A 25,144-nucleotide genomic window follows, 5' to 3' on the forward strand; every position below is an offset into this window, starting at 1 on the left:
AAAGTTACTGACTGATCAAATCAAGGTGCAAAACTTGCATATCTGTTTGTGCTTCTTAAAAATAAGAGATATGAGTTGTTTTGTTTACAGAAATACTCTTCTCATAGATGCGCTGCACACCTCAAAGTAAAAGGCAGAAGAGGGATACATCCTGATACTTGAGACATAAAGAGCATGGCACACAGCATCACCAAGCATTGACTATTTGATAGGCTTGTTGATCTGCAAGTCAGCAGTTTGTGATCTTTATAGAACTGACCTGTCTGTGAGGGAGTCTGTGCAGGAAGCATATGAAAAGAAAAAGCTTAGATATGCAGATTTAGGGGCAGAAGCTTAAAAGCAAGGATGGAAAGTTAGGGTTTGTTTGGTAGAAGTGGGATAGACAGTTTGTCTGTCTGATCCAGTTGTGAGTTATTGATGATATCAGTGCATGTGTGCTGGATCAGTAGTCCTGGATAAAAGTTGATATGTTTTGGAACAGAAAAAAAAAAACTGTCTTATGCTCTTATTGTGTTCTAATGTTCAACTAAATTATTCATGCCACTTGAGGACCCTTTTCATTACTGTTTCTGCCCCTTTTTGCCACTTTTCTGCCACTTTACCTCATTTTGGCACTTTTTAACAGCTTTTCACAACTTTGTACTGCCTACTTTAGCCTTTCTTGGCCTATTTTCACCACTGTTGTCCCATTTTTGCATCTGATAAACCATATCTGTAACTTTCCGTCTATTTCTGACATTGTTACCCATTTTTGATCATTTTTAACAGCTTTTTTCACCATTTTTTTCCACCCATTTTTGCCTCGCTTAGATCATTTTTGGTGCTATCTGTTTTACTGTCTATTTTAATTATTTTTGTTTATTTTTGCCTTTTTTTGGCCACTTTTTTAACCATTTTTCACTTTTCTACCACCATTTTTTTTTCTTAGCCCCTTTTTCACGACTGCAAATTGGATTTTTTGATTTTTTTTTTGGTCTTTGATAAGCCATTGTTGGCACTTTCTGCCTATTTGTGCCAATGTTACCCATTTTTGACCATTTTTAACCGCTTTTCCCAATTTTCTTCCACCTATTTTTCCTGCCATAACCCATATTCCTACTTTTACCTAATAATTGCCACTTTAAACCAATTTTTGATTTTTTCTGCCACTTTAACCACATTTTGGCACTGATCAACTGCTTTTCATCATTTTTACTGCCTATTTCTGGCATTCCATTGCCCATTTTCACCAATGTTATGCCATTTTATCTGTTAATGCCACTTTCTGTTTTCCACCCTTTCTCACCTTTCTTAGCCCGTTTTTGAAGAATTTAGGCCCCCCCCCCCCCCCCCCATTCTGAAAAAAAGACTGCTTTGCACTACAGCATAAGTGTTACTTTGGTAAGAGTGGATATTATTCAGGTTAAATATAAAATATGGATATCACAGCTTAACTTTACAATGGACCATGATAAAGCATCTCAAACCAGTTGGTGCATCTGGATAAGGGGGGAAATGCCTCCTTTCTCTTCTTGTTTCCTTCATGCAATGAGAGAGTAAAGGGAGACAAAGCATCATCCTGATCCAGGGTACTTCTAGCCCCAGTCAGGGCACCCTGCTGTCTCTGATTCTTCCAACCTTGTTAGGAGAAATTTTGGTCTTGCCAAATAGTTTAAGCCTCTTTCTTGACCCGACCTATTTCTGGAGAAGACATGCTCTGCCACAGAGACATGGGAGGTCAGAGTAGCCCTGACCCAGGATAGAAAAGCTGTTGCAGGAAAAGATAATCTGGATACATGACAACCTGGAGGCGTGAAGAGGCAAACGCTATTCTTAAAATGTTTGTAACTGAGATGTAGTGATAATGTAGCACATTAAGAAGGCTTCTCTGAAACTCTCAGGCTAGGAGGCCTATGATTGACTGTAAACAGTTAATTTGCAATAAAATCATTAAAAATCAGTGTCATCTTCAACACCTGGAATCCTCTTAATCATCAATGAAGTCTAACATTTTCTACCTGGGTCTGTTGACGGTGGTGATGCTGTTTCAGCTATTATGCTCATGTGGTGAGGTAGAGAAGGTGAAGCATGTCTCCATTTTGGCATGGTGAGAGGTGGCATGTAGGTGGGTGGCTCTTGACCTTGTAGATCACAGCTGAGCCCTTTGGATGTGGCGTGGGACTAAATGAATGAACCAGCAAAAAGAGGTTCCCACTTGACAACCCTGGCAAGGGGCTGGATTTTTGTTGCTCATCTGTCAGCACAATTGACTCATAGTGGCCAACACTAAGGGCATAACTGAGTTTAGGAGTTTCTTCACCGAGCACTTATCCTTTCAGTCAGGCCTGAGTATGTTGTGTTTACTTCAGACATAAAAAAATGAATCAGAGCAGCAGGACAAACTAAAACGGCTCAGCAGTTTTGAAGCTCATTTCTGCAGAGTTTAAGAAAATTGCACATAAGTATGATTTAATCTAATTTAGTTAGCCTGTAAATGGCATTTTCCATTGTGTGTTAGCATTAAACTTACAAATCAAGACTAAGAAAATTGTGCTCTCCAGAATCAGGCACCTGCTACAACTGGTAAAACCCCTGATTGCCTGCTATAAGAAGCAACTTGTAATAATTTAATGCCTCATACATGCATTACTTTAAAATGATTTATTCACCCAAACATCCCTCAAAAAACGAAAACTAGAAACTGCAAATTTTACACCGTCTTGATCTGTTTTCTAAGCTGCCCCAGGACGAAAAATATAAGGACTCTAAGATGTGAACCCCAGTCTACATTTCAAAATTAGTTGCATTTGAAAGTAATATAAACTTTACAAGCTAGAATATAACAAATAAAGTCTGAAACAACCCCGTAACTCAGCGAGGAATTGCCTTAGGTTTCCTGACAGAAATGCCTTCCATCTTCCTTATTTGTGTCCCAGCAGAGCTGTGAATCAGTGCTGTGCCGATCACTTGGGGACCTAAGAAGCCCTTCTATCTCATTTCTAAGTACTTGTGATACTTTTAAACGTTCAGTCGTTCACGCTGAGCTGCCCTTAGGTAAAGGAAATGAGTTTCCAGTTCTAAAAATGTGGTTGTACTCCCTCTTAACTCTCCGTCCTGACAGGCTACAGTTGTGTTTCAGATTCAGATGAGACAACCATGCTGGCTGACTGTTTTGTAGCCTAAAGGCTGGCTTTGAGCTCCAAGAATCAGGGATTAACCACCCGGCTCTGTGTCTTTTTAATCTTCCATACTCAAGTTTATTTTGTGTTAGGCTTTGTTTTGACTCCTATTCCTCTGTAATGCCCTGGAATCCCCATTAGGGAGCCAGCCGTCTAGGATTCCTATCTGCACCCCCCACTCTCTTTTTTTTTGCCCACTTTGTAGACCCACTTGGCGGGGTGCCCGTCTTCAGTGGGATCTCTTGTTTCTCTCACATAGCAGAGCTCATAGTGAGACCCTTCTCTTAGATGAGCCAGAATGAGCTTAGTGCTGATCAGCTAACCAAAAACTTGGTTTCATTGTGCTCTGCACCACGGGACTGCAAGACTGTCTATTAACAAAGAATTAAGAGCAGAGAGGCCATTTATCTTTAACCAAGTCTTGCATATCAGGGCAGGCAGGAGCGAAACTAAATCAAGGCCCCATCCTTGCTCGAAGAAACAACTATTTCCACTTTGCCTTTGTTAAAAAAGCTTTTCTGTTGTCCTTGAAGCAAGGAGAGCTGAAATGGACTGTGGCTAAGATAATGTAATGACCGAGCTCATCCTACAAGGCCAGTCAATCACAGAACACCACTGTTTTCACTTGAAGGCCTGGCCAACACGGAGCAGCTGTACAAATATATTAGACAGGATCCAGGCTGCTCCCAGAAAAACAGAAACTCTGTTTCTTCTAAATATGTGGCTTATTGGATAAATAAATCAGGAGATAGGCTTAAACTAAATAAATCTTTGGAATGTGCCAGAAACAAGGCAGGGATTGGAGGATTTGAAGATGAAAACAGTGGGGATGGTTGTGGTTCCCTCAATAAGACCGGAGGGGCCCGATGTGGCTTCAGTGGTACTGTTTAAGAGCCAGTTCGGCCTTCCCTCTGGGCATGGAGGCTTTAGGGCTGCCCTACACTTAAAGTGTTGATGACACAAGGAGTTCACTTGATAATTTATGCTTTAACTTTAGTTTTCTTGTTTCACTTGTATATTACTCTGTCTGTCTTCTGGGGTTTCTCAAAATAAATAAATGGTTAAAACAGTCCTGCTGTAACTTGATTTCCATTGTGTTTAGAACAATCTCTGATGTAGACAACATGCAGAGGTAGAAAAAGTACAAGACTATTGTACTCAAGTAAAGTACAGTTACTCTGATTGAAATTTACTTGAGTAGAAGTAAAAGTACTGGTCTATAAATATACCCAAGTAAAAGTTAAAAGTAAGTCATTTAAAATTTACTTAACCCTTAGAGCTCACAGCTATTTTTTTCACCATCATGTCTCATCTGGACTTTTTTCTTAAAAAGCTTGTAAACATCAACCCTGTGGTGCACAGTCAAGCTCTATACATCTTTATTTTCAGGACAACCTGGGCTTTAAGAATATATCTACTACAGTAATGTCACTTGAATTTTGAAAAAAGTTTTAGGACTCTAAAGACAAAATAAAAAAACAAATCGGAATTTGAAAGTCAAAGATTTGTATCTATAACACACAGTAAACAATAGTGACAAAAGCATTTTCTTTGCACAGACTTGATCTCCCATCTCTTGGGGATAAAACAGTGAAAAAATAAATATACTGTGACTAAAGGTTTTCAAAATATCTACATATATACAATAAAGTCCATGCGCTTTTTTGCAGTTAGATTCATTTGTGCCATTCCTTTAAGCAGTAGAGATGCAACATCTTGCTATTGGAGGACAGCCCCTCCCACAATGCATTGCATGTAAACAATGCCCTTAACAAATATGGTGCTACCCACTGAAGAAAGCCAAAGTACATGATTGAAAATGGATTAAAAATGGACAAAAAGACACTTAATATCAGATCTAGTGCTATGGATTTAATCTTTAAAGACCCCAAATAGCCACTGAAGTTCCAGGCTCACTTGGCTGGCGTCCTTCAGGGCTACGGAGACATCGGGTAGCAAACAAACGACAAGAAAGTCAGCTTTCAGAGGAAAAGGAGTCTCTTTGACTTATGGTTAAAAAGTTAACATTTTTCTAAACTGTGTCACTTCTTGTTGTATACGAAAACACCATCCTCAGAGAGCCCAGGAAGTCAGCCAAGTTCCAGGCTCACTAGAAAATGTTATGTAAGACCTACGGATGCATGAAAGACATATTTAGAAAGGCACAAACCAGAGCTTTCACAGAAAAAACAACAAGTTAGTGCCTACGACTTATGGTTCAAAAGTTGCCAAGTGATTTACAAAGGGGTGTGCCTGCAGCACGGATCCATGCCACGTCAGCTCTAAGGGTAGTACTGAGTAGATACTTTTGATATCCAAGGGGCTTTCACATTGAAATATGACCTGTCCTTGATGTCCTTAAGAAACTATAGCTGCAAGCAGCACTAAATGGCCCTTGCACCTCAGCTCATGTCAAGGCATTTTTTTTTAAATTTTGTTGTTGTTTTTGTTTTTTGTAGGTCTGGTGATGATCCACATGCAGATCAGGAATCATAGGCCAAGGCTGAAAGGTGTGCGAGGGCAGGATGTTTAAAGGTGTTTTGAAGGACAAAATCAAAATTCAGAGGAGGAAATGATCAGTTAGCAGAAAGGGGTGCTGTGACATAGTGATGAAATTGATGCATAAATGTATTCAGAGCCAAAGTGTGATCATCCCTGTTAAGTTTGGTGATGACTGACAGCAGCACTGCAGAATTATATAGAATTAAAAATAACTGGACACATCAAAAAATATGGAAAAAAGGTTTTCTAACTATGGGCCTCATTCACAGTCCTGCCCTATGGTGAAAAGTCACAGTTTGCATAACTTTAGATCTCCATCTTGTCTTGAATAAGCACTAAAAAATTGGAGACAATCTGATGAAATCTGTAGGTGGAGATCCTTCAGACGTGACAACAGTAATGCTGCCCAAAACAGCCAATAATGGCCAAAATATGACCTTTTACTGTTTGTAGTGTGTTTCCTGTACAGTCCCAGGTGACTGATTTCATCAGCTGGAGATATGTACTGACCGAAGTGAACATCATCAAAATGTATTTGTTAAAAAAAAGCAATCAGCTGTTTACTGCAAGCTCTCCACTAAAATTTCTGTCACCAGTTTGAGCTTTCTGCCACTGAGTGTCTGGGACATCAGAGACTCACGCTGCTGTGACGTCACATGCATACCCTCTATAGCGGGGCGGTGTATTCACATCTCAATCGGACCATGCCACTTGAATCGCGATTTAGACCACCTCCCCAAGTGGGCCCAGGCCCGATGTCTGAGCAAGGTTTGTTTGCATTCACACTATTCACACAACCAAAACGAACCAGACTTTGGGCTCAGGTGTACTCAGAGACAACCAAACCAGTCCAAGAAATCAATGAATTAACAAAATAATCTCTGGCAAGTAACAGAAATTTGAGAAAAAAATGAAGTTAAATAAACTGAAGATTGTCCGTTACATTACCAACTTTCTAATCAGCCAGAACCACAAACTCTAGGACAGATAAACATGATCTCACTGGTTGGAAATTATTGTCTAGTGTGCCAACCTAAGAAAAAAAAAAAGTTTTCTGTAGCATTTTTAATGAGCTATGTAACACAAAAACATGCAGATAGTTTTAAAACTTTGCATTCAAATAGTGTGCAGACACAGAGTGCTGCTGGTACCGCCCATGGTCAAGTCAATAATGATTCTGAATATGTTTGAAAAGTTAGAAAAGAAAGTTGAGACCCTTCTGGTATAGGCTGATAATGGAAGGTTTGACTTTGTCTAACTAGCTAGCGTGAAAAAAATAGGTCTGTGTCTGAACTGCCAATACTGCTGTCAATAAGGTCACTGCTGCAGCACTAAGCACATCTTTGTGCTACTCTTATGGTCGTGTATGTTGGAGCAACACTGGATAAGAATTTCTTGAGGACTTATAAAGTTTTCTCTTGTCTAAATTGCAGTAGTGAGAGGCCTTTATAAGAGGTGTGCAGGTGCTTTATTTACTGAGTGCAGTGATGTCAAGTCATGGCCTTTCTCTCACAACTGCTGCTCTTGAACCTGAGGTTATCTGGACACTTACTGCTTACTCAACCACATACTGAAAGCATGCACTTTACTGTGCCCATGATATATCCTTGTACTTGAACTTAGTAGGCCTGAGACTCGGTTCTTATGAAAATGCACGCTTAATGCACAAGGGCAGCTTTCTTTGAGTGGAAGTTTTTTACTGCAGACACTTCAAGTAGGAGGTCAAACAAAGGCTCAGACAACAGAAAAGAAGAAGTTAATGGTATATTTTTCAGCCACTAACAAACAGTAGAGGTTAAATCTTTTGATGAACTCACTATCAAACCCTAGAAGAATGCTTTAATAGACATGCCTGTGTCTGATTAGACTTTAGGAGACTCATGTTTGCAATGGTTTGAGATGTTAAATGCTGCAGCAATACAGCGTTTGAGTGTCTCAGCTCTAACCTTATCACTCTTCACAGGAATGATGAGAAAATACTTGACACTCCACCAGCCAGAGCCTGCAGGTGCACACAGGAGAGATGGTGAGGTTGAAAGTATGAATGCGGAGCAGGAAATACTGGGCAAGCTACTTGAAAAATGTAGTCAACTGAGCTAACTATGCTACAAAAATTAAGCTTTAAAACACAAGCCTTTGACCCAGGAGATGTCAAAAAAATAAGCTACAGCAGCATGGTAAAAAATAGCAAGAACATATTCAAGAATGCTTTACTGCAGTGTTACTCAACCCTGCTCAACCAAAGAGCCAAATTGTTAAAAAATACATTTGCAAGAGCCACAGTCTAGGTGGTGAAAGTGGCAAAAATGGGTTGAAGTGGCAATGAAAATAAGTTAAAGGTGGTAAAATGGTCAAGAAGTGGCAAAAACGGATGAAAAGCGGAAAAAAGACATAAAAAGTGGCAAAAATAGGGAGAAAAAGTTGCAGAAAGTGGCAAAAATTGGTGAGAAGTGACAAAAAATTACTTATAGGTGGCAAAAAATGGTCAAAAAGAAACAGAAAAGTGGCAAATAATGAGTGAAAAGGGGCTAAAATTTGCAAAAATCAGCAAAAAGGTGGGAAAAATGGGCAAAGTGGGGGAAAAGTGGCATTTAATAGCAAAAGGCAGCTTAAATGGGCAAAAAGTGGCAAGTAAGTGCCAAAAATTGAAAATAAAAGAGTCAAAAATGGGCATAAAGCAATTAAAATTGATTAAAAGTCGCAAAAAAGAGGTATCAGAAGTGGCAAAAATAGGGAGAAAAAGTTGCAGAAAGTGGGAAAAACGGGTGAGAACTGACAAAAAATTACTTACAGGTTACAAAAATGCTCAAAAAGCAGCAAAAAAGTAGCAAATAATGAGTGAAAAGTGACTTAAATGGGTAAAAATCAGAATAAAGGTGGGAAAAATGGCAATAAGTGCTAAAAATGACAAAAAAAATGGCAAAAAAAATTGTTAAAGCAAGATAAAAATGGGCATAAAGCAGTTAAAATTGATTAAAAGTGGCAAAAAAGAGGGAAAAAGGGGGGAAATTGCACATAAGGGCAATGGAAATGTACAGACAAAAGGTTGACAATTAAGTTTGACGATTAAAGCCTACTGTGGAAGTGTGGGGAACAAACTGACTAAAGTAAATTGCAATGGACATTTTCTGAGGTCAAAGTTTTCCTTTTCAAAGGTTTTCTGGGGGAATAATATTTCAAATTAATACATTAAAGCGCCACAAATCATCACAAAAGGTCCACGTGGCTCAAGAGCCACGTGTTGAGTATCACTGCTTTACTGTCTATCACATAGCCACTGAAAAGTATGTTTGTTAGAATCTTGTTTGGATGCTTCCACACTTGATCAATTAAACAGCTCAGGTACCAATAAGCTATCTCATTGATCTAAAAATCAGCAGTACCACCAAGCTGCTAAAACATTTAAACAGCTAACACTGCTATCTGAGCTGCTGTTGTCTGCAACAGCCAAGCAAAGGGACAGACCGTCCATCCATCATCTGTATTGCTTATCCCATTCAGGGTCGCATGAGGCTGGAGCTGATCCCAGCTGTCATCTGGTGAGAGGCAGGATACACCCCGGACTATTCGCCAGAGACAAACGAGAAAAAAACAACCAGTCACACTCACCTGCTATCAATTTATAGAGTCCCCAGTTAGCCTAACAAGCATGTCTTTGGACTGTGGGAGGAAGTCAGAGTACCTGGAGAGAGCCCACACATGCATGGGGAGAACATGCCAACTCCACACAGAAAGGCCCTTTCTGACCAGGATTTAAGCCAGGCAAGAGCACTAACCCCTCTAAGCACTGTGCAGCAAACACTGGAGGTCTTGTAGCTTAAAAAGACCACCAAATCAGGCTAATGTTCATTAGGTGGGAGTGGAGACAGTGAAATCAGTTCATCTCCGTCTAAACTGGCTCACAGACGCTGCCCCATTTGAAACAAACTTTTATTTTCTAAGTTTACAGATCAGCAGGCGTGCTGCTGATTTTGATATAACTTCAAAACACTTCTCATAATGACTTGTGTTATTTGGCCTCACAATCTATTTAATTGCCACCTGGAGGTGTCTGTCACTCTCACAGTCAGTCATCAACAGGGCAGGAATGTGTCACAATCATCTCTAATGAAACTTGTCTATGTCTCCTCTCTCTGCTGATAAGTACTCCCATTGATTGGCTTCTGATGAAGCTGCAGGGCAGCAGGCTGATGCAGAAAATGTGATTTGAGGCTATTTGGTGTGAAACTGATTTGTTTACTCTCTGTAGGCAGTGTAAATCCATACGTCATGTGGAGCGGGCTGAAATATACAGTTCAGATGAGGCCAGAGGCTGGGACACTGAGCGTGATGAGCTGGTGCCAGCTGTGGATTGTGTGGGCATTGTGTTTGCTAAACACTCTAAATCTAGAGCTTTTCAGTCTTTTAAAGCCTTCAGTAACCCAAATCCACAAAAACCGTCTAACCATGACATTTAGGATCAAACATACACACTACTGAGCATCTTAAAGCTTTGAGACTGAACACCAGTCTCTTCTTAAATAATATCAGTTACGTTTTTGAAGAATTTCTAAAACTGGGTGTAAAATGGTTTGGTTTTTTTTTTAAAGACTTGTCTATGTACCTGCAATCATTACTAATGTTCTGTTTTCTCATGTCTGCACTCTGCACATCCGCTGGTGAAGATGACAGATCATCCTCTTTTCAAACTCTTTCACAACTGCAGTGGCTTTGTAAAAACAGTGTGCCACACTCATACAAAGCACCTCTACATATGCTGCACTCAACTCCCCCGTACCAGTTCACCAGTTTGACTCAGTGAGCTCCAGGATTTACCAAACGGTTGAGCCGTTTACCACAAGCAAGCCCGGCTCACTGCTCTCTATTAAGTACCGTACTTTCCTGAATTTGGCACATGACTTTTTATTGAAAAACACCAGGAAAAAAACAGATCGCCTTATATAGGGGTTGGACGATAAATGCCAATAAACACCTACAGCAATACAACCCTGTAAATCAACTCTACCAATCATGTCGAGCAGTTGCTCACAGCTGCAGCATCAGTCAGTTGTTAGGTTTACCGTAAATACATGAAATATTGTGCAACAGAATCATGAGATGTGTCGAAACATTCAAGAGCAGAAGGGTGAAAGAGACACTGTACGTGTTAAAAGAAGGAGAGGGTGTGTTTGGACATAAGAAGTCAAAGATGAAATGTTTCAAGGGAATCTGAAATGTAGGGTCATTACTGTAATGTTGCAGCTCTGCATTGACCTTAATGTGAGCTCACATGCCACGAAGTCCTGAGAAATGGTCTGAACTACTTGAGCATTTGGACTCACCGCCACCTTCTTAAGTTATAAGAACCCAAAATGTTTAATTTTCAACCCATCAAATGTATTCACTTGATAAAATGATGCAGTTTGAAATAAAAAAGACATAGGTGAACAATGAAACAGGACCTAAAATCAGTGCTTTAAACGCGCATCCCTATAGAAGGGCATGCATGCATTTCATTTTACTCAGTTTTCCATAATGGTAAGCACATTACTTTCCAAATATGAAAGGCTGTGTTTATTACTAGAATGTTCCAGCTCTGCACATACACATGCTCATCATGACCTGATTGATTAGACAGTTACCATTTTAATCATGGGTGTAAGTTTTGCAATCAGAGTTGATCATTAATGTTTGGTTAAACTTTGTATCATACGACTAACAAAGCTCAGTGTTAGTTCATGCAGGACACATGTATGATGTGGTGCCATGCAGCTGCTGGCAAATCTTAACCTCCTCCACCCCAGCCTCCTCCTTTATGCATAAAGTTTGTTGTACCCTCATATTCAGATTCATGCTACTATGGATTAATTGCTTTTAAACTATATTTTATTGTATTTATTACACACTGTCATAAATGTTTCCTCAGTATGGGGGTTTCTAGCTTTGCCCTCCTCAAAAGTCAATCCTACTGCTTGACTAACCCTAAGCATCTTTTTGAGCAGAGCAATGGTAAAAATGATGAAATATGTTGATTCATATCATTTTAAGCTTGCCAGGGACACATTTCTTTTCAAAAATCTTTACTGATATTTCCAGAGACCGCACACATGGTGAAGAATAATCATTGACTTTAACATGTAGCTGGTAAAGTGTGTGGTCCACAATGAGAATTGACTCAGCATGGCATATGCTAACAGATTCTGTTCACCAACTACCAGAGTCACTCAAAACACCAAATCTCGCGTGGTCAAACATGTCTTTAGAGTGAAGAAGCTGCTGTGGTTAGCTGTTAGCTACAGGCTAAGTCCAATATGGCTGAAATTTCAATCCAGCTCCCGTGGCTGTTCATGACAGTACACATCTTTAGCCAGTGGCTTCCTGATAGGTCAGAAAGGGGAAAATTCGCACTTAACACACCGCACACTACAGGATAATCTGACGAGATAATCTTAGAAACTATCCAATAATTGATCTTTGCGGTTTTTGGTCCAAAGGGAAGATTCACAAAATAAAGTTTTACAAGGAAAACAATCATTTCTAGTGATTTGTTTTATGATTTACCTAGCTTTGACCAAAACTATGGGATTGCAGATGTTGAGAAAATTGCGCTGTGTAACTGGCTAATCATTATCTGTGCTGTAATAAGAAACGTCTAATAAGAAGGAGGGTTAAATGGGAGAGTCACAGCAAGCAATTTGTCATTAAAAAACTCTTGATTCTTTGGTGCTCTCACGAACACATGCAGGGTTGGCAAGAACATTTTTTGCCATGTAAGATGACCTTGGGCCGAGGACAGACCGCCACAAAGCCCAGTCGCTCCTGGAACTAAAAGTAGGTCATTTTCTGTTTCCTTTACAAATCTTTAGTGGGGCTTTTCCATTACATGGTGTGGCTCTGCTTGACTCGGCACGGCAGCCCAAAGCAGCAGGGGATCTGCTTTTCCACCACAACCGAGCTACCTGTTTGGGGGCGTGTCTAGAGCTGGTTTAAGCCCTCCTCGATCCCCCTACTCTGTCTGATCTGATTGATTTTACATCATTTTTAAGCTTCCTTTTTGCAGTCAGAGAACAGTCCCCTTACTGATTTGTGGGTCTCTGAGGAGCAGAATATGAACACAATCATATTTTTGGTTTGGGCAGTGAAAGCTGCATGTCTTATTTGCGCCAGTTAATAAAAAAGACAGACTCCGTCATGGGCTAAATGTTTCAAACATCTTCAGCGTTTTATCTTTTTAAAGTCTTGAATTCATTTGTCTATAAGAAGGGGACAGGTTCAGACTCAATGTTAGTTGTATCTCATTCCCAGTGTGAGAAGCCATTTGCAACTATCGCACCATTGTATGCACAAAGATCTGGAGTTTTGGTCTTGTGTCATAAAAATATAAGTCATAAAGTGAATGCTGACACCGCTGTAACAGAGTTATAGACAGCTGGAGCAGAGGCAGGGATAAAACATATCTCCCCCGTCTCCCCATGGGGTTGAAATTGATCATGGAGGGGAGGTATCAGTAGCAGAAGGGGTAAATCCCCCGAGCAAATCGGACCCCACAAAGCGCTTCGATGTCAGCACCACACGCTTGAAGGTGGGGCTGGCCTGCTTTGACCCTGCTCATCAGCAGGGCCATTTGAGCGTGGCATGGCCAAACTGGTGATGGAAAAGCAAATCAGCACAGCTTGGTTTGGCTCGGCATGGCCAAAAGGCATCGTGGAAAAGCCCCATAGGTCACCTGCTATGACCCCTGGTTCTGAATAACACTAGAGTACCTTGCTGCAGACAAGGGTGCAGCCAAACCTCACCTCCATGCCTGCAGTCACGTGACCTCCAAAGCTGACATTGGTCTTTTATGCAAACTTATTTAAATCTATATACATTTATTTCAAAAACTGTACCGGACAAATTTCTGTATACAACATTTGGCACACATAAGTATAGATATAATAGACATAATTTGTACAGAAGCTACATTTACCAGTTGGTCATACATTGCTGGAAGCAACTGTATGCCAGCTGACAGCTGCTATATGTCATAATCTTTTTACACCATTTCATTTCCATTGTATTGTGACCCAATATAAAACAGAACCGTGGGCCACTTTTGGGACCAACCCAACTCCAGTTGAGAACTACAAGTCTAAACTACCAAAACAAAGCAAGTTATGAAAAACTTTTTCTCACAGTGATGAATTTTTACTTTTACTCTGATTTTTTGGATGCCTAATTACACATCATATTTGATTTTTTTCATATTTCCAGCCAAATTTCCAGAGGCTCTAATGAAGAGAAAACCTGACATTTGAAATGTCTCAGACACTTTTTGGCTGATTTAAATTACTTTTAAAATCTCAAACCTTTTGCAGAATTCAGAAATGTCAAGTTTTCTAACCTGAGTGGTTTAGCAAACAATGACAAAGGGAAATAGGGTGTAGTTATTTTTGTTGGCAAAATTAAAAGGTTCTTATAAACGCTTTCTTTTCTTTGAATCACGAGCCAAAGTAGGTTTCATGAAAGCCGTCATTTGACAAACATAAAACATTAGCATTTCCTTGTGTTCTGGGCTGCTTTTGTGTAAAGAAAGAAGATTAGAGGCTTTTCAGAAGTGTATCAGAAATGAAAGATGCTAAATCCTTTTGTTCTTGTACCTTTTCCAAATTTCCTCGAAATTTCAAACACAGCTTCCCTCACTGAAGGCTTACTGTCAAAAACAAACATGCACATAATTTATGCCTTTCATGCTGCTCAGAATTCAGACTCATTCCTCCTCTAATGTTAGCGTGTTAGCATTACTGGACTCACCACAGTGCTCAAGCCGTTCTCCTTCAGCAGTCTGAGGGAGTTCTGGTAGCAGGAGGTGAGGTCGTTGGTCTCGGTCGGACCCACGTGACCTCTGGCCACCGGGCCCACGGTGTGGATCACATCTGGGAGAAAGAGACACAGAAAGCTCCTTTCAGCACACGATGCTCAGCAAGGTCAAGCCGTTGGCAGGATTTAGGATAACGGTGTGAAACATTCTGTCGTCAGGCTGTTTGTACAAAAGTTCTCAGAATCTGCAAATCATCATCAAACACGAAATACGATAAAGTTTTTATTCAAAATGAGACAAAAAGGACGGCATGAGCAACCCAGACCCAGAAATGAATGCATTTATTCAGTAAATGAAACGGCAGCTTAGATAGAAAATCAATTACAAGATTCTTTTATGCCCTCTACTCAAATATTCATATCTCTCCCTGTACTCTCTCTTCCCCTCCGCATAGTAATGTCTCCACCTGTCAATCAGCGCTCTCCTTGTCTGCCCCAGCCGGACCAGGGAATGCAGCTTCTTAATTGAATCACAGGAGTGATGACAGGAAAATAAGAGAATCTAAGCAGTGACTTGGCAGAAACATAATCTCCGGCATTCAGCCTCTCTCCCCTTGGCCTTCTCAGTGTTGGACAGGACGAGTCAACATCAATATACAAGAAGTAACAGCACCTAGAGAACTCTCCAGAGACGCATTAACACGGACTAACTGTGAGGATTTCAATGACACATCCAGAAGTCATTTTACTGAGCACTATTTCTCTGAGGCCGTAAAAACACTAAATGCTTGTTGATTCCTAAAAAAGGCCATCCGTCTTTGGTTGGGACTCTGTACTTCAGGACTTTTTGTGGACGTCCTGATATTAGTAGGGATGGGGATCTTTAATTTTTTGTTGATATTTATACCCTTATTCATACTGCTTATTAATCTAAGTCCTTATCAATACCACTATTGATACTTTTTATAGTTCAGTGGAAAGACAAAATGAAGACAAATATTTACAAATATTTTAGAGCTTGAGTTAAAAAGCTCTGATTCAGTCTGTCCCGTCTAGTTTCTCGTCAAAAACTAAATATCCCCATTTTTATGTGACATTTGAACTCGACATAACACATAGAATATAGTTGTCTAATTTACTGAGGTTACCCGAACGCATGATTTTTTCCGTCTTTCAGCCCTCAAGTTCTCTAATTTACTTCAATTCTGCTGATTCCACCACGGATTTGACTGTATTAATATCTTTAACTACCAGGACTTGCTCAAAGTTTTGAAACACTTTTAAGCATTAATCTGAGCAGTTGAAGATGAAAACTGTCCTGAAGCAGACAAAGAGAGGGATATGAGTGCCTCTTCCTCCCAGTGCAGGCAGATATGATCGCATGCGACTTGCAGGCGGAGTCTTTTTTCTCAAGCCGACAGTTGAAGATACATTCTGGTCTAATTTGACGCACAATATTGATGTACTTTTAGTTTATGCTCCTCTTTTTTACATCAGTCTAGTCTTAAAATGACATTACATCACAGAGCCTGTGAGACTTGATGGCTGCATTGATAAGCTTAAATATTAATGATTCTTCAGGTATTTCAAAAACACAGAAACAGGTCCTAACAGACCCGGGTTTCAATCCTGAACCCTTGACATGAGTATAGCATTGTTTTGATACCAGACATGGTGATCTTATGTGTCCCAACAAAACTTTATAAGACACAAATTTTTCCTGACCTTGGACAAAACAGCGTACCATGCCTTTAAGACTACACATTTGTCTGTTTAGAGTAGGCCTGGGCCATTTAAGGCAACAGTATAGTGTCACAGTACTATAACACAGAAAGGAGATCATGTATTTAAATGCATATTCAGGTGTGTCTCTGTGTTCATTTCTTTATAACTGCACCCTGTTTTGTCTCAACCTTGCTGAGATGTGGCTGCTAAAGCACGTTTCCTGATGTTGTTGTTCACAGTAAAAGCATTTAAGAATAATAAAAACTATTGACATTTATTGTGAAGATTTTTAAGGACATAGCGTGCTCATCAGCTTCTCTGACCTTGTTTAATGCCACAGCCCACAGCACAACAGGCTACTACCCCACCCCATAGCCAGGACAGAAGAATATAAGAAAATTAAGATGCTACACCTAAAGCCTGATTTATGCTTCTGCGTCACGTTGACGGCGTAGGTAAGCTTAGCCCTCTGCGTCAACCCGTACCCCTACACCGTAGCCTGACACGCACCTCCAAAAAATCCTAACTACACGTCACGGCGACGCGGACTGTGATTGATCTGCTCAAAACGTCATTTCTCCATCCAGGTCCCTTAGTGGGCAAACCAGTGTGGTAAATTCACCTGTTCTCAGCCTCGACTCATTTAGTGGTCATACAGTCCACCTCCGCAAATGTCTTCCCTGTCGCCTGTGCTTTTGCAACAAAGGAATTTGTTTGTCAATATCGATGAGCTCCAACTCCAAACACACCCGCTCCACCTCGATCGCCATGACCGGAAGATAAACAAGGATTCAGATGTGACACCTCTGAAACCACACACACACACAGCCACACCCCCCTAGTGGCATGGTGGTGAATTGCAGAGCGACGAGTTCCCTTGACGCAGAACTTGGAAAGGTCAACGACGGTGTCGCGTCGACGGCGTAGGTATGGTGTCGTCGCAATGCAGAAGCATAAATCAGGCCTAAGGGTTATCTGGCATGCCTGGTAAACCCCTCATACACAGTGTTTGGGAAAGGGCAGAACCTTTGTAAAAAAAAAAAAAAAAAACAGAGGGTGATTGGATGAACATTCTGTCTGTCACATCTTTATGGGCCAATCAGGGCAACAAAACACGTGACACATCCACCAGTGAGTTGCGCCCCTATCAAAGGAGTAAACTCCATAGAGCTGCTTAACGTAAACCATGGTGACTGTAGACATGTCAGTACACGACTTTTGTCATTTTTGAAAACAACTCACTGTTGTTCTTTGTTCTTCTTAAAATGTAGAAATGTCATCAAGTACTGATTAAACTGGTGCTTTAGCAGCATCCACGCTAATGTCTTCCGCCATAATTGCACCGGCCTCTTGCTGCTGCTTGCTTACGTCACGACTCCGCCACGCCCGAAAGTACTGCCCCTCGACACTGATTGGTCCTTTCACTTTCTAACTGGGCCAAAACGGTTCAGACGGGAGCTTTGCAAGATGGATTCACCAGTGAGAAACACGGAAACAGGGGTATCCATTTGCTTTGCAAGGTTACCTAAGTGTATGACCAGCTGGAAACTCAGCTCCTGAAGAATACCGTAAACTGCTGCAAAGTCGGTGAATGTAGCTTAAAAACCATCCTGTCTTGCACAAGGTGACTCACTGTAGAGTTAAAGCTTGTGTGGTGTGCACTAGATCTTTGCTCTCAAAAGTTTATGCCTCTAAAATCTCCAGATTCATCCTGATGTCATTCCCTTGTCGTTGGAAATAAATAACATAAAAACTAATCGAAGATCACCCAACTCTACCTACAGCTTGAACTCAAACCTGCAGATCTTGTAGGCAGACACTGCCGTGTTAATGGCGGCTTGTTAGCCTCTGGTCATTCCCTGGATTAATATAAGATTCAGTAACGTTTTCCTTCTGTTTATTGAGAAGCAGACGGTTTCAAAGTGCACCCTTCTATTTCAGTCACAGTATTGGCTGGTAAATCTCAATTCACGGCCCATTAAATATAGATCAAGTATGACTCATACATTTGCAATTTAACGCATCAAGTCCCCATTTCTGTGCACTGAAATATTAAACCCTACTGAAGAATGAATAGTGAGGATTCAGACCTGGTTCAGGTGAGGCCACAGCAGCTTGTGTTTTAAAGCTCATGTGTTAGCGTTTACTCCTAATATAAAACATTTAGCCTCACTTCTTACTGCATTAAGGTAAGCTATATTACTACTCTGCTTGACCATAAATCATGTATAGATTAAATTTAGTTCTCAGCTGTGTGTCTTCTCTCTTAATAGGTCAGGATGATAAAATGCATGTGGGGAAACACTCTAATCAAGTGGCTTTCACCGCTTTATCTTAAGGGCTGAGATTTTGTGTTTAGAGAGGTAAAAAACAAGGAGTAAGGGTGATCCGAGCTAAGCTGAGGTGCTGCTATAATGAGAATGGAGCTGTCTCAAGTATTGTCTTCCTCTAGAATAGCAGGCCAAAAATCGCATAGCACAATGTGGTTATAATGGGACACGTGGTAAGTTGTTTTCCCTGCATAATTCATGAAGTTCTTCAGTATAAGAACAGCAACGTGCCAATTAGAGTGTGGGCAAGCGCCAAAAAGCAGACTACTGGTGAATTCATGAAAATTTAAACAGTTCTTATCTCACTAGTACCGCCATCTCCGCTCGTATCCTCAACACTTCCACATCAAATAAATATTTATACAGCTGTGTTTCTGTAAGGTGAGCGACATATCTTATGTTGTAACTAAGGAGGGAAATTACAGCGAGGGCAGATATTTCAAAAACACTCCAGCTGCTGTCTCACAATCTCTGTAAACCTCAACACTCATGACCCCTCTGCCCTTGGAATAACTTCACATATTTGTTTGGTTTAAGGAGTAACTAAACCCCAGAGTTTCAGCTAAGGTTGGGTCTACCCTGTAATTTAAGAAATGCCTCTAAAACATCACAGACAGGGCTGGGAAGGTCACGCCCGTTTGTACCATCACCATCAGCTGCTACAGAACACTGATTATACCACAGCAGTCCAGATCTGCATCAGTCTGAACCACTAGCACAGGCAGTGAGTGCTGATACAGTCACTGCTGACTACAAGGAGGAGCTGGAAAGGATGGGGGGAATCTAGTGGTAGACGATGCCCACCAAAGGGTTTGAATGTCAGCGAGTAAAAATCCTGTTCACTTCCTTCAGCAGATTTCATTATAAGCCAATGTCATAACCATCCAAGGTAGATCCAACACACAGGAGAGTCCGTTTCACAGGTACTCAGGATGTTCAAGGGGCAAAATGATAAAAAGGGCTTTTGTTTTGTAACTTATTGCCTTTTTTGCCACTTTTTGCTGCTTTCATCCATTTTTGCCACTTTTTTCCAGTCTTAACCCGTTTTGCCTTTTGTCACCCATTGAAAATAACACATTAGTTTATTTTGTGTGCCATTTTCTGCCCATATCTTTAAATTTTTTGGCCCTTTTTGACATTTTCTGCCCATTTTTGAAACTTTTGCCTGTTTTAGCCACCTTTTGCCCATTTTTTGCTCATTTTTTGCTCATTGATGCCACTTTTTTGCAACTTTTGGCCCATTTTTGCCACTTTTCATTTAGTCTGAAATAGTTAGACATTCAAGTTTAAAGACTAAACTTTTTTATTATGATAATACCTGCCACATCTCTGGCACTTAATTTTAGCCGTCAAGTCAAAACCATCCAAGGAACACTTACTACAAGCTATTTGAACATAAATTGATGATAAATGTTCCATAAAAGACACAAATACTTGTAATATCAACCTCATGTAAATACCCTGGAAAGTCACTCAAGTCCCAGGCTTGCTAGAAACGCTACCATAAGGAGTTTAAATGCATGGATATCATTAGTAGAACAGCACAGCAGCAAGGTGCGAGAGAAAACAGAGACGGCGCCAGTGTGTCACAGCAGTGTCTCTGAAAGTGGCAGGCCACTGTTGAGCACTATGGCAATCAAAGCTGGCACAATGTGTCACCTGACTCCTGATCAGCCAATAGAAAAATTCACTTGCAGTAGCCAGGTGTCAAGCTTTAGAGGGCAGTTGCTATGCAGTGTTAATTTCGTCGACTAAAACTATGACTAAAAATGTTCGTCAACAGTTTTTTTTTCCATGCCAAAAGCTAGACTAAAACGAACAAAACTAAATCTGTGATGACTAAAACTGACAAAAAGTAAGTTTAGTTTTCATCATAATGACTAAAATTAGACTAAAATGTAATGTGGTTTTTGTCAGACATTCAAAATCTGTGATATTTCTCCACTGTGTGTAAATCTGTCAAAAAACAATGCATCTGTATCTGTTCTGCCTCTCAGCTGTTGAAAGCAGGGACCCAAGGTTTGGCTGAGTGCAGAGGACACACTACTATGATTTGGTACCAGATTTAGGCCATTGCATATTTCAGTGGGTTTTTGCAAATTCCAAAGCAATAAAAACTATCAAAAAGATGCTGACTGTAACCACTCAGTGCTACATTATTCAAAAATTGGTGATTTTGGAGATAGGACAATTTGGCCCAAGACTTGCAAAGTGTCAAATTAATTTTTTTTTTTTTTACTCAGATGTTGAGATTTGAGCCAAAGTCAGTCTACTAGACTACTAAATACCCATATATGTAGGTATTTAGCTGGAAAAAACGGTCCGGTGGTCTAGTTAGTCTTTAAAGGTGAAGAAACACCTGATTTCTTATTACAGCAGACCATTAAGCAGCTGCAAATTTGGGATTGAATCCTAATTATATAAAGATCTGAAAAAGTCCAGACCGTAGAAGCAGATATTTATGATAATTATTTCAGTAATATTAACAAATAGAGGCATGTCAGCGTGGTGCATTAGCTATGGGTAATTTATCTGTGAAAACACATCACCTAAAGGTTAGCGCTTTCTCTGAGCTTATATAAACACTTTCTTTTCTGTGTTTGAAGGCTCAGGAAATGGTTATTTATGGCTGCAGCATTTTTCAATACATAAATTATACAAAGATGCTCTTTTGCAATAAGAATTTCAGAAGCTCTGGCAGATAATCCATCCAACACGGGTCTGGATCATCATTGTTCTTTTTCTACTGGCATCCATTAGCTGACAGACACATTTCAGCGTATCACTGAGTCTGCATCATGCAGAAACACATACAGACACATGTATACCATTATCTCTGCACAAGAGGAACATAAATCTCTATCCGTGCGAGGGTGGAAAGATTATTAGTGGTTCTCGTGCTCTTCGGGGGGGCTGAGCTTGATTGAGAGGATAACAGTGGCAGAAAACATCAAGAGAAGAGTCCTGATGAAATCGTCACAGCAAATTTTAAATCCTCTCAGCACTGCCTGACGGAAAAAAAAAAAAAAAGAATTCAAATGAGAAAAAGTAGACAATAAGAAAGCCAATCTCTTCTAAATGTACCTGTAAAAATCAGCAGAAAGGAAGTGCAGAGGCTAAATTACTAGGAACAAAATAAATCATTAAGAAATTTAACAGACCTTTATTCCACACATAAACCTCGCTGCACACCTCATACAACACTCCTGTTTTGCAGGATCCACAAGTAATGAGCTTCCACTCCTAGCTGTGTTCCCTTTTTTTTTTTTTTTTTTTTGCTGTTTTTCCACCCAATATCTCCACTGGAATTGTTCATTGTGGTCTCTTGCTTGGGGCTACAAGGTCAGCAACACAATTGTACCAGCAAAGACTGATGATTGCCATTCAAGCTGTGCATCGACTTGGCAGAGAACAACACAAAAAAAAACAACAATAAGAAGTAAATTGTTCCACAGGATTTTTAAAAAAGTGTAAAAGAATAATTACTGTTTGAAGTCGGGGTGGAAGAACCAAATTAAGAGAGAATAAAGACTGAAATTGACTAATGTTGGTGGGATGTTTGCAACTGACTGCAAACAAGGAGGCAGTGGAGTGGTTAAATGCTGCTGTGTAGTGTTACATCTGCCTCTTCCATATAGCTGACATGCCATAATTAATCTGAAAAAGTCAATTAAAAAGCACTAAAATGAGGAAGCATCAAGATGCAGAGTCAGTAGAATTACCGTTTTGACTTGATCTACAGGGTCACCTTACATGGAGATTTAAACTCAGGAGATACACAGATTATTTTCTTATAACTCATTTATTTTGGGTTTATGAAAAAGAAGAGTTCTGCAAAATCAGGAGTGAGGCTGACATGTCTGCAACGGCTGATTTTAAGGGTTTTCCGGAGGCCACGGTCCTGTCAAGGCTCCGCCTTGTTGTCTGTTACAAGACTAAAACAGCATTACCAATACGATAACTGCCATCATTGGCCTCCAAAACTCCCACTGAGACTATGTCCATGTTTAGCATGGTCTATAGCAGTGGTTTTCAAAGTGTGAGGCGGGCCTCCCCTGGGGGGCGCCACAGAGCCTCAGGGGAGGCACGGAACCATAAACCTGAAAAAAGGTGATTTGCTTTGCTAACCTCTGCTGTGCATTGAGCAAAATGGATAGCCTTACAGTTACTATAGGGACTATGCTATAGAGCAGTGTTTCTCAACCCTCAACCACAGAACAAAAATGTTGAAAAATATTTTTGCAAAAGCCACAATCTAAGAGGTGAAAAGTGGCAAAAACAGCTTGAAGTAGCAAGTAGCTATTGCAAGTAGCAATAGAAATAGGTTAAAGGTGGCAAAATGGTTAAAAAGTAGCAAAAAATGGGTGAAAAGGGGCAAAAATGGGGAGGAAAAACTGGAAAACTGGTCAGAAAGTAGCAGAAATGGGAGAAAAGTGACAAAAAATGAGCTGAAAGTGGCAAAAAGGGGCAAAAAAAGAGGAAACAAGTGGTATTTAATGGCAAAAGGTAGTTTAAATGGGCAAAAAGTGGCAAAAAAATTGTGAAAAAGGGTAAAATGGGAAAAAATGGCAAAAAGAAGAGGCAAAAATTGGGGGAAAAGGGAAACAAGTGGTACTTGATGGCAAAAGGTGGCTTAAATTGACAAAAAGTTGCAAGAAATAGTAAAAAAAAAGGGCAAAAAAATGGCAAAATTGGGAAAAAGTGGCAAAAAGACGTTGCAAAAATAACAAAAAATTGGGGAATAAAGGGATATTTAATGATGAAAGGTAGCTTAAATGGGCAAAAAGGTAGAAAAAGGGCAAAAATGGGATAAAAGTGGAAAAAATGTGTGGCATAAAGAAGTTGTAAAATGGCCCAAAAAATATGAAAAAGGGGTATTTAATGGCATTATAACCAAATGAGAGGGAAAGGCAGATGTTTAGGACATTTGCAAACCAAAATATCCAAAATATATTAATGTTAAAAATGTTTAAATATTAGACATAAATGTTTGATTTTTTGTTTTTGTTTTTGTTTTACAATCCTTTTTGTGGGTGGGGGTCCACAGAATGAATTATTTCTTCTTAGGGGAGGCTCACTCTCCCACACTTTGAAAACCCCTGTCTTATATCATCTCTTCAAATAAAAAAAAAAAACTACTTGATAAATTAGTCCTTCCTTCATGTGAAAGATCGATTTATTGGCTCGCATTTTGATTTGAGATGGCATCAATAAAACAATCACTTTTGTGAACATTTTCAAAAGTAATCCTCAGTTATTCTAAATGTAGAGAGAGAAGAAATACATCCTTTGGTTCATCTAGGATGAGAGAGGGTGTCATTTATCTGTTCAAACTTGCTAAATTCATACAGAGACAGAAAGCAGAGAATAAAATGCAAAGCACAACCGGAAGCCATTAAAGAGACTTTAAAGCATGATGTTTTTTCAAGTGCAGATCCATCAGACCTGGAACATTTTTTGACAAATTCCTCTAAAGTGCAGTGGCCTTACTTTGCACTGTGCAGCTGCATTATGAAGGAAGACATAAATATCGGATGGGGACTTTAAATCAGAACACTCGTAACGTTAAAAGACTCAGATCAGAAGCAGATGAGTATTGCATGAAACAAATAAATCCTGATTGAGAGATCTCTCAGGTCAAGTGATTTCCTATTCGTCTGGATCTCTCAGACCAGACATGGAGCGACCCCTGAACCCACCACCTCTGGAGCATGTGTGAGCGAACATCTCAGACAAGCCTGCTAGAATATTCTCCATCTGAACACGTACCACGGGGACACGCTCACTTCAAAGACGCCACTTTCTTAGCAGCTAAAAAAAATCTTTTGAAATATCTAGCCTTCATTTAGAAGAGGAAAGGGACCGGCACTTCACAGCCTGATCAATCTTTCATTCTCTCTTCCCGTACCGACAGCAAGGCTGCTTTACCATTCCACATAATAGAAAAAGCAAAAGGCTGAAAATACTTGAACACGTTTACTGTAGTGTGACCGCTGAATGGTGCCATTCTCACCATCAAGCGTTACAAGCAAAGAGATACGTGGACATGAGCGTCATTTAGATCGATTATGATTCAGGAGAGCTGGAGGAAAATAATCAACTTCTACTGGCACTTCATGGCTATTATATTACACGCTTTTGAATTAAGTCAGAGCATAAAAATGAATAGTCCATGGAGAAACTCAGCCAAAATGGTGGTTAAATGTAGCCACTATTTTTATAGGTTATCACAGGTTTTTGCCTGGAAAGAGGAATGAAGATATGCCAGTTGTGTGCTCACTATTACTTTGTGTGATGAGCCGGGACATCAAATTCTACTTTTGGCACCAGTGTTATATTTATTCTGAAAACAGCACCACCATTTTAGGGTCTTTCACAGCCAATATTGCAGTAAAAATCTCCAAAACACATGCTGAGCATGATGCAGACTGACTGACACATACACTATATTGCCAAAAGTATTTGCTCACCTGTCTTGACTTGCATATGAACTTAAGTGATATCCCATTCTTAATCCATAGGGTTTAATATGACGTTGGTCCACCCTTTGCAGCTATAACAGCTTCAACTCTTCTGGGAAGGCTTTCCACAAGGTTTAGGAGTGTGTTTATGGGAATTTTTGACCATTCTTCCAGAAGCACATTTGTGAGG

At 40.1% G+C, this 25,144-nt stretch overlaps 1 protein-coding gene across 2 annotated transcripts in view; it reads right to left on the reverse strand.

Moving 5' to 3' along the window:
• macrod2 (mono-ADP ribosylhydrolase 2) overlaps positions 1–25,144 on the reverse strand; it is a 1,185,173-nt gene that overhangs the window by 340,422 nt on the left and 819,607 nt on the right. For both annotated transcript variants that reach the window (XM_041789359.1, XM_041789358.1), the window contains exon 6: positions 14,433–14,554. In XM_041789359.1, the coding sequence (XP_041645293.1) occupies positions 14,433–14,554 (122 nt within the window). The remainder of the gene's footprint in view (positions 1–14,432; positions 14,555–25,144) is intronic.

This window comes from Cheilinus undulatus, linkage group 6 (genome assembly GCF_018320785.1).
Source record: "Cheilinus undulatus linkage group 6, ASM1832078v1, whole genome shotgun sequence".
Lineage (NCBI taxonomy): Eukaryota > Metazoa > Chordata > Actinopteri > Labriformes > Labridae > Cheilinus > Cheilinus undulatus.